The sequence below is a fragment of the Bactrocera oleae genome, chromosome 4 (genome assembly GCF_042242935.1).
Source record: "Bactrocera oleae isolate idBacOlea1 chromosome 4, idBacOlea1, whole genome shotgun sequence".
NCBI classification, from domain to species: domain Eukaryota; kingdom Metazoa; phylum Arthropoda; class Insecta; order Diptera; family Tephritidae; genus Bactrocera; species Bactrocera oleae.
In genome coordinates, this window is record NC_091538.1 from 65,315,770 (window position 1) to 65,326,537 (window position 10,768).

General features: G+C 34.8%; 1 protein-coding gene across 1 annotated transcript in view; it reads left to right on the forward strand.

The window, feature by feature from the left end:
- The window catches only part of Hs3st-A (Heparan sulfate 3-O sulfotransferase-A), a 155,120-nt gene extending 144,580 nt beyond the window's left edge, over positions 1-10,540 (forward strand). The window contains exons 7-9 of the mRNA XM_014247350.3: positions 723-1,210; positions 1,844-2,037; positions 6,388-10,540. Coding sequence (XP_014102825.3) covers positions 723-1,210; positions 1,844-2,037; positions 6,388-6,611 — 906 coding nt within the window. The 3' untranslated portion in view covers positions 6,612-10,540. The remainder of the gene's footprint in view (positions 1-722; positions 1,211-1,843; positions 2,038-6,387) is intronic.
- The last annotated feature ends 228 nt before the right edge of the window (positions 10,541-10,768 follow it).

The window sequence follows — 10,768 nt, forward strand, 5'->3', positions numbered from 1 at the left end:
ATCGGATCTTTAGATTCATCTTCGACACTTGGTTTCATGTTAGATTAAACTTTGCTCTACTTTATTTGCCCAAGTCTGCTAATGAATCATATTAAAAATTTAGATCTACATTGCATGAATTTATTTACTTTTTGTTTTTTATAAACTAAGTAAGTTTACTGTTACAATTAGCAGCTTTTTGTTTTGAGCTACTGCTCCAGGCTGAAGCAACCTGCGGCACTTAAATTACTCACAGCGCTAATTTTTTTCCCCGCTGTAGTTGTTTTTGTTGTGAAACAGAACTTGCGCCTGCATTAAACTTATTAAGTTAATTAGCAGAGCATACTGCCATTTATATACATATCTACATATGTACAAAAGTTCTTATACACTATGTTTGTATGCAACATACTGAAACAACTAAACATCCTTCACTGGAAAGCATAGAAAGTATAGTATATGCGACGGCGAAACTCGAAACTGTAAATTAATTTGGCAGCAGTTGTCGGCAAGCAAAAACATGTGCAGCAAAGTGGAAAGTATCAATGTGAAAATCGAGAAAAGCCAATAAAATGAAACTCCAACGAAGACAAATTCAATTCTGCTCTCATTACAAACAGTGATCTGCACACATACATACATACATAGGCAACTGCATTCACGCTTTCACTACATATTTTAAATGCTTTGCAATTCTAATTTATACTTTTTACTCACGCCGTTCTCTCGCTTTCGTCTTTTAGGTGCCGGAACGTGTGCGCGCCATGAATGCCAGCATAAAACTTTTGCTCATTGTACGTGAACCGGTGACAAGGGCCATTTCTGATTACACACAATTACGAAGTCACGCGGCCACGGCTACGCTGCCGCTAGCCGATGGACCCGCAGCAGCACCACCGTCACCAGCACCCGCTAAATACAACGCCAACAGCTATCAGAGGCGACGCGGCCGCGCTATCGATGCAGCCGGCTCTGGCTATGGACCCGGTACCGGCTATACGAACCAGCAGCTGCGCGCGTCCCAGCATATGGCGCTCTATGGCAAAACGAGCAAGTATTATGCAGCAGCACAAGTGTATGATAATGCCATCGGTGGTGGTGGCGGTGATGGCGGCGTTGTGGGTGATGAAGGTGGTGGCGCGGTACGGAATCGTATTGGTGAATCAACGCACACAACAGCGCCAACGCCTGGCTCGGCAGCCGCAGCAGCAGCAGCTCAAATTGCAAGCAAGTAAGTGCCAGCAACTAAGTGTAAAATTGTATATGGATATATATGTGTATGTGTTAGCATGCTGCTGCAGCGCTAAAGTGTATGCTATGAAAATACAGTAATAAAACGCTGAAAAGAAAGGAAGTGTGCTCATACTGTCTATTTTGCATACAAATGAAATGTAAAATGTTAGAAAATTGTAAAAATTCAACACGGCAATCATTGGTTAGCTGAGTTTGTATGCGCCGTAACAAGTTACTTACGTTTGTGCCATCCTACTAAATGAATGGAGCAGACGCGACATTCATTTTAATTTGTTAATTCAATAAAATAAGCGCGTGTTGCCGTTCAATTTAAATTGAGCGAAAACAAAAATGTTTTGCTTAACGCTTATAGCATTTGTGTGCATCAGTAAATGGGTGTATGTATATGTATGTACCATAGGCAGGCATACAGCAGTGGCGACATGGCGTATACGTAACATTTAAACCCGCACTGTACTATACAAGTATAAGTGTATAAATAGATATATATGCTTACGTTTGTATATATACAAAACTTAATTATATAAATACTTAATTATATACTTATAACCCCGCTTTCTTCTATTTTCTCGTTGTCTCATACATTCTTTTTGTATTTTGGTATTCGTAGATCATTCGAGGAGCTGGCCATATTCCCCAATGGCACGGTTAATGAGTCCTATCGTCCGCTAACCATATCTCTATATCATTTGCATTTGCATCGTTGGCTGGAAGTCTTCCCGCGCGAGCAATTACTCGTTGTCAATGGTGATCGATTAATTGAGGACCCCGTTTCGCAATTGAAGCGCATCGAAACGTTCTTAGGTAAGTCGTTAGTTAGCGGCGGCAAAGCGGAAGCGACCCCACCCCCACTACAGATTTATCTACATATACATATATTCATTTACTCCCTGCCTACATAATTACTTCCTGTCTGCCGCTACGTGTGCATGTGGGTGTGTGCGTGAATGTCTGCTGCTACATTTTGCTAATTGTGTTGCCCTAATTTGATTAAAGTGTAATGAAAGCATGTGCAAACTTATACACACACACACACATACAGGTATGAGTGTGTACGTGTTTTCATTAAATACTTGTAAAGTAAGTAGGTATAGCACGCTGCTATGTTGCGCGTTCTACGCGCCCGTATGGGTGACAACACGTGATTACTGCCCAATGGCAATAGTAAATAATAGGCGATGCAGGATGAGTTGCACCTCATCCCAATTTACTTGGCTAATACGATTCAATGATTTGGAATGTCACATGGATATATTTTCAAATGGATTTATTTTCGTCTCCACACATACATACACATACTTTATATAAATTTCCAAAGTAAATTGTTAGAATAGCAATGAAATATAGGTACTTTACGAATATCTCACTGATGAAAAACTAAAGCAAATTTCGATTGACTTTCAAGGTCATTAAATTTACATTACATACATATCACAAGATTTGAATTTTTTGTCGTAAGATGGGCCTAGTTTGCAAAAATCAATGATCGAAAATGTCACGGAAATAATTTTTTAGCCATACCTAAAAATGCGAATGGTATAGTAAAATGTTTACTAATTTTGTGAGAGGGTTATCATATACTCGTAACAGGAATTATCACATAGGTATGAGGTCTTGTAAAAATAAATCTACTTTTTTTTTACAAATTTTGTACTTTAAAGCGAATAGAATTCTAGAATTTGTGAAGCTACCTTACATATTTCAAAAGGCTCAATTCACTTTTATATAAAACTTACTCTTAGACGTAGAATACCACAATCATTATTAAAGCCTATATCTCTTATACACAAATCATATACATATATGTGTATGTACAAGTACTAGCTACATACACATTTGCATACAAAAGCTAACACAGATTAGTACATTTAAGCAGCGCGTAACAATCAATCAGTCAAATGCATGTGTACATATGTATTGCTACTCAAATTAACTCTCAACGTTACAAAGATATATCTAATACGCATATTTTAGTAGTAAATTTTGACTCTATATATGGACAATTATAAATTTGTGTAGTTGCATAATATGCACTTGCTGAAATAAGCATTAATATTACATTCAATTTATTGTAGTTGTTTGAGAAGTCTTAATATAATTTTTGATTATGCCTTTGTAACTAAAACAGTGCATATGTAGTGCTAATCTATTTCAAGATTGCTAATATATTTTGCATAATTTTGCTCTTGAAATATGAACTTCGCATACGAAGAGTTATTTACTGTAGTATATGGTAACTAGGAAATATAAGCAGAGTTAATTGTATGTAATGAGAATTGGATTTTTAAATATAAAAAATATATTATATAATATAAATATATGTGCATAGTGTCACTACTACGCCGACAGAGGAAATTTTCGCGGCTGGGACAATAAACTTGAAATTTTTACGCGACCTTCTTATAAAAAGTTTTAATAATTATTTGAAAGGATAAAAATCAAATTTGGTTTTTTATTAATTTATAATTTTTTATTACATTATGAGTCAGGCACACCTAGTTTTATTGCGGTATTTAACTTCGCGTCAGCTAAAATTGTATTAAAATCATCTTCAAATAGGACATATGTGACATAATCTCAACCGAAGAGGCTAAATTTTATTTATTGAATTGATGTGGAAAACGTCAACCAGCGGACCATTGGAATTCATTATATTAGGTATATGAGATTTACACTAAGGTCCACACCAACTTGTCTACTTAGTTTCATTCAAATATCACACAGTTTGACCAACCTAAAGGGTTTAAAGTCAGCTGAAAAGTCAGAAATCACTACACAAGGTATATTGGGGGCAGAGAGAGATCTGAGCTTGTTGCGTTAACCTATGGGATAGAAGTAGGTGTAGTATAGACTCGATTTTATCTTTTTGATATTAACATATTATGATTTATTCACAGAAAAAGATGCTATCTGAGTTATCTTCACTATTATATAAGGAATAAAGTCAACCGCTGGTTTGAAAGTCCTGATATTAGTTATATAAGGGCTGGGGCAAGTTTTCGCCCGATTTTATCCATTTCAGGCGCAAAGTGCACTATTATTAGGCACTGATTTGGGGCAAATAGATCCACGGTTAGGAGACAAACACGCTCACTCAATTTAAATAAAATATATATTATATAAAGTCAGCCGGAAGCTCGAAAGTCTTTCTATTAGGTATCTGGGGGCTAAGGGAAGTATTGACACGAGTCAAACAATTTTTGGCACACAAACTAACTATTATCAGGAAATGATTCGGAATGAATAAGAATTTCTCTCTTACAAGTTGATTAATATTCTCGGTAAAAAGTCAGCTGTAGACACTGGGTGACACAGTTCCAGTAACTGGAGGCTGGAACAGTTATGGTCCGATTTTGATAATTTCTACACTTCAGATGGCACTATTTGCGCCAAGGTTTATCCCCGACAAATGTTTTATTGAATAATCGTATTTTTAGTATTCTTTAACAAAACCGTTACATGGGGAGTGAGCGGAGTGATCAACCGATTTCACATATTTTCTCACTGTCGTAAGAAGTGTCAAAGGGGTTTCAAATTTGGATGACATAGCCTGAATGATTTGGAAGATATAGACATTAAACCTACTCGGGGCAGTCCCACAATGGAGGGTTGTGGAAGTGGCAATACCCGTTCATGCAAAGGAACGTGTGTTAGTTTCATCAATATATCACAATTTTAACACAAGTTATCGCTTGCAGGGACGGACGGACGGACAGACAGACAGTCACTCGGAATTCAACTCGTTTCGTAATCTTAATCGTTTATATTGTATATACATATATAACCTTAGTTGACCATTCGTCATTCATTTGGTTGGGACAGTCCGAATTCCGCGTTAAGAATGAACTGAATAAAATTGTGTTGCTCTCTCACCTATTATATGTCGCGATTTTTAGTGAATTGTAATACGGAAAAAAATCGATGACTAAAAAGCAATATCCCGGATTTTGCCGGGACGAATATAGTCACCTAAATATAACCCTATATCCAACTCGATTACTTTTAGGTGATACACATAACCGTTATATGAACAAAACTATTATACTCTGTAGCAACATGTTGCAAGAGTATAAAATCTGCCTCAAGAAGCCAGACACCTTTTTTCCGAGATTCTCCTGGAAATCGGCTACGGGTTCATGGAAATCCAAATTTTTTCAAAATAAATCGCGAATTAATAAAGCACATTAAATTCCGTAGGTGTTAATTTTTTTTTTGTATCTAATAAAATGTCTGTTTCAAAAAAAAAAATTATAAAAAACTTGTTTTTTTCTGACTTGCAAGTGAATATACGACTTTAAGGTACTTGCAAAAGACAAAACTAATGACAGAAAGCTTAGAAAGTGTGTTTTATATTTAAAGCAAAAGCTTCTTAAAATTCGACAGGGTGTTTTAGGTAAAGTATGGTCGTCTTTGATTCGCTATTTCCCTGCTTGCTATTTTGGAGTATTGCGTTCTTGTTAAAAAGTTTATAGGAGAGAGCAATAACAGAGGTATGCGATTGAATCTAGTACAAGAGAGTAACCACATATCCTTCTCTCTCTCTCGCTCTCTCTCTCTCTCTATTTCATTATACAAATCTATTTTATTTAAACCAGTTGTGTGTATGCTTGGACACTTTGCAATTTCTGTCAAATTATAAATACATACATCACTAAGCATACATACATACATATATATGTAGTTATGTATACACTATATAATTCTATTCATAGAATATGCGAAGCAGAAAAAATATCAATGTACACTACCCGAATCCTAGCTTTTTTCACCTTTACCTATGTATGTGTGTTTCTCATACTGGCAGCATGAATGCTCATATTTTTTTGCCTCAAATACCACACAAAACTCGCAATTAACTTTGCCACTCTGACATTGTAAAACAAAAAAACTCAAACTAACTTCATGCATTGTCTCTTCCTTGCATACAATTATTACGGACTACTGCAATGCTGACATTTTATATTCAACTTCGGCTTGCACCGTTACCTGCTGCTGCCAACTGCAACGCATTAAATTTTCATATTGCGGCCTCTGCAATTACTTACTTCGACTGGACAACTGCAACATACCGCTTGCAACATCAACCTGCGCATCGTCAACCAACAATAACAACATCACCAACAACACTGACACCACGTTGAATGCCGCATAAAGGCATCGAGCATCGTGTGACTAACAGTCATTTTTACTTCAACGAGACAAAAGGCTTCTACTGTTTGCGTTACGACAGCGGTGACCGATGCTTACGCGAAACGAAAGGACGCAAGCATCCACATGTTGATCCTGTGGTCGTGTCCAAATTGCGAAAATTCTTTGCCGAGCATAATCAACGATTCTATGAATTGGTTGGTGAGGATCTTGGCTGGCCGGAAGAGTAGGCTGCACACACACAATATAACAACCACTAAAAAGGACACAGTGTAACTGTATGTGTGTGCGTGCATGTGTGACTAGAGTAATTGCAGGACAAACGCTTAACGGTTAGCCCATGCCGGCCCACACACATACACATTTACGCTGCTACGATTGTGTGGTGTGTGAAAACAAGGAGCGCCACCTGAAAGCGACCACAAAGTGAGACAATTGGCGACCAACAGTAGCTGTAATTGAGAATTAAGGACTGATGGGAAAACAAATTTCAGTTGAATAATTAATTTTAATACGCATACATACATATTTTTCAATTCATTGCCGGTATGTAAATGACATAGATATACCTATACATTCATAAGCAAAAATTACTTACTATTTACTTATTTACGATAAATAATGCTAAGCTTAAGTCGAGTTATAGTAATTCTACAAAGCGATCTACACACAAACACCTAGTTGCAGCATTAAGTTTAAAATTTAAGTATTTCTTTAAAGCGAAAGTCTGCATGTGGTTGTATACAGAACTATATCTACGAGTATATGTAGCATAAATTTAGGTTGTTGCTGTTCTTGTAACGACTGACGCAAGTGTCAGTGTGTGAATGCGTGTACGTGTGTTAACGATATCCTGTCGGCGAGCCTACGAATTCTGTGCAATGAACTTTTGCGCGGTAATAAAAAGTGCATATATATATTTATTAAAAAAAATATATATAGTAAGCATATATGTATATGTGTATATTTGTATAAAAATTTCCAAGTAAATGGGCATATAAATGAATTTAGCAGTCATGCAGAAAGTAAGCAGGATATTTGCAATATAAAAATTTAATTCCGAACAAATTGTTAAAACTTTATTTTAAAATTAAAAAAAAAAAAACCTCATATTTATAAAAATACGCAGCATTTTAGCAATATGTTTACTGCATTGAGAAGATAGTTTTTTGGGTAATTTTTTTAGATGGATATTTTTGGTTTAAATTTTGCTTCTGATATTTTTCATGACATGTTAATACTAGTTTGCCGAGAAAAGTACAAAATTCCGATCACAGAGACTTTCAAGTTTAAGCTTTTATAGCAATATTTCTTTGTTAATACAAAATTTTGCATTGTATTGTAGTTTTCACATATCGCTTTTCGTTTAATTAAACTCATGTCTTTTTTCTTTGAAGCCCTTATATTCTTTTTAAAGGAATATATTTTTCTAAAGCTGTCAAATCTTATGCATATATTTGACCTTGATGTTCCGTATATTTTCGAAAGTTATGAGCATGGGCCCGGAATGCGTACTTCGGGCTCTCTTACATACCTGTTCTGTTCTGAAGCTACCTTTAATTATTCGCGACGTTTTGGTTTCCCACATAAAAATCTCTCTCCTTAGTATCATAGAGCGTCGGAATCATGATAGTGGCATAAAATTTTGTCGACCAGATCATATCCAGAAATAGACCTATCAGACCACATTTCATAGGAATATGTCAAAATAATATGCTGATAAACTAGCAACATCTGAGTCTAAACTAATCCAAGAAACTATGATTAGATATTGATATAAAAAGTGAGAAACATTTTAATCGGTAAAATGCTCTTCATAAGACACAGTCACATCGGATATACCTAAAATTCTATTGACAACAGTTAAAATCATAAAAAAGTTTTAAAACCAGAAGCTACTATTATATACCATTCACAGGTGCATTTTACAGCAAAAAAGGGTAGAAAAAATCTTTACCTTGATTTTGATCGGTCAGTTTATATGGGAGCTTTATGCTATAGCAGTCTGATCTGAACTATTCCTTGGGATATTGTAGCGATGCATCGGATAATTATCTATGCTAAATTTCGTGAAGATAACTTTTCAAATAAAAAAGTATTTTATACAAGGACTTGATTGCGCTCTTTCAGTACGTATGACAGCTATTTTAGACAGTTATAGTTGTCGGATCGAAAAAATTCTTTGAATATTGCACTTTTTGCCATAGGCAATAAACCGCGGCAAGTTTCGTGAAAATAACCTTTCAAATGAAAAAGTTTTCTATACAAGCACTTGATTCCGATCGTTCAGTTTGTATGACACCTATATGCTATAGTAGACAGATATCGGCCGTTCTGACAAATGAGCAACTTCTTGGTGCGAAAAGGATGGGTGCACAATTTCAGATCGAAAACAAAAACTGAGGGACTAGTTCGTATATATACAAACGGACGAACGGACAGTCAGACAGTCATAAAAAGACGAATAGCGATAGCTGGAGTCGCCAGATTTATTCAATTTAATTTCACAAATTTTATATTTTCTATTTTCGTTTGTGGCGCTAAAAAAAAGAAGAAAAAACGCAAGAAAATACCCGACAGTATTTAGTTCCAGAGATTGCGTGATTAAGCGCACCTTTAAGTAAAAGTAATAATGTAACCTTATGAAAATTATAAAATTGAAGCAGAAACTAAAAATACTAACCAAAAATGTCTTCTATAGAGCTGAGCAGTCACAATTTAAAATCCAATTCTCATTCAAGTTTGAACATGTCTCTTAATAAGCACAAATGATGAATATTTATATACAAACATATATGCATACACAAATATATATGCAAAGATAAACGCACATAATCCCGATAAAAAAGCAAGTTTCTGCAACACATCAAAGGTGTCGTCAACATTTTCGAAGGATTGATGTCTGCAAAAGGATATAGTAGATATTTAAGTGTATCAGCAACGAGTGAGAATGCGAGAAGAGTATGAATGAATATGCATAATAATATATGTAAGTATGTACATGTATGTTGCGAATGTAATAAGAGACCGTTATTTACATTTTGTGTTGCGCAAAACTGATTTTTACACGTCAAAACGAAATCGCATAAATGCAACAGACAGACGTAGCAAAAAGTATGAAACCCAAAGCATATATGGTAAAAATGTTGCAAAATATAATTTATTTGCACGCCTCACACTTCTCATGCATATTTACAAACATACATACACACATATTTACCATAAACTTTAAAAGCGTTACACTCTGTGTCAAACTATCGTGTCTGGGGTGAGAAAGCGTGCATGAAGATAATTTATGTAACCAGATATATCAAAATCGTTACATCTACTTATGTTATCTACCAAAAACATATCGACAAAATACTTATACTCCTTTGAGACTTCATCGCAAAAGCAAACATATCAAATTCAAAAGTATAAAGAAATATGAAAATTTATATGAAAATGCCATACATATCATGTTACATACATACGTACATATATATATAACATATGTGTGTCAGCAAAACTTTAAGCATAAGAAAACCACAAAGCGACAGTAGGCATACAAATTTAATGACTAAATTTATAAACGAAATATTTCAATGTACCAAAAATATTCAACAAAAATTTCGCAAATATTATTCAAACAAAACAAACTAAAATAGTTATAGAAAAATGGAAGAAAAGTGATAATTTTTACTGCAATTATCAGAAAATTTTAGTGTATAATTTCGATTACGTAATGCCCACCCATGCTTTTATTGTGTTGTGTAAAACGTCTATGTACTTTATTTATATACGCAAAGCCATTTTGTACATTTTTTCATTAAGATAATTGTTGTCTTTGAAAGGAAATTATTGGTCTAAAATAATCAATAACCAACCTAACCATTATAACGACATATATTTGATAATTTGTCATGCAAAACAATGAATAATTGACGAAAGGACATATTGAAATGTTTGTTTGAAGTTTGTGGCCACATTTTGGTTAATTAAATATTATTATTGGCATCAAATGTACAATAGAATGGCAATCACACATGTGTTAATTAGAGCATCATCAGCATAGTAAAATAATTCAATAAAGTATGGAAGAGCTAAGTTCGGATGTCATCGAATATTTTATATTTTCGCAATTTGCAAAGAACAAAGTCGGGGAGCATATTTTTAGGCTTTGGCAAATCTTTGTATTCAAAAACGTTGCATAAGAATTCAATTTTCATACGTTATTTGACGAAGCCGTCAATGGATTACAATTAATACTATCGGATTTGGTATCTAACCTAAACTTTAGGTCATATAACTATATAATCCCTTATAGTTATATTACGGGAAAATCGAAAATGACTCGGCTATAGGCGGGTGGTATGACGCTCACTTTGACATCAGTTCCTATGCGGCC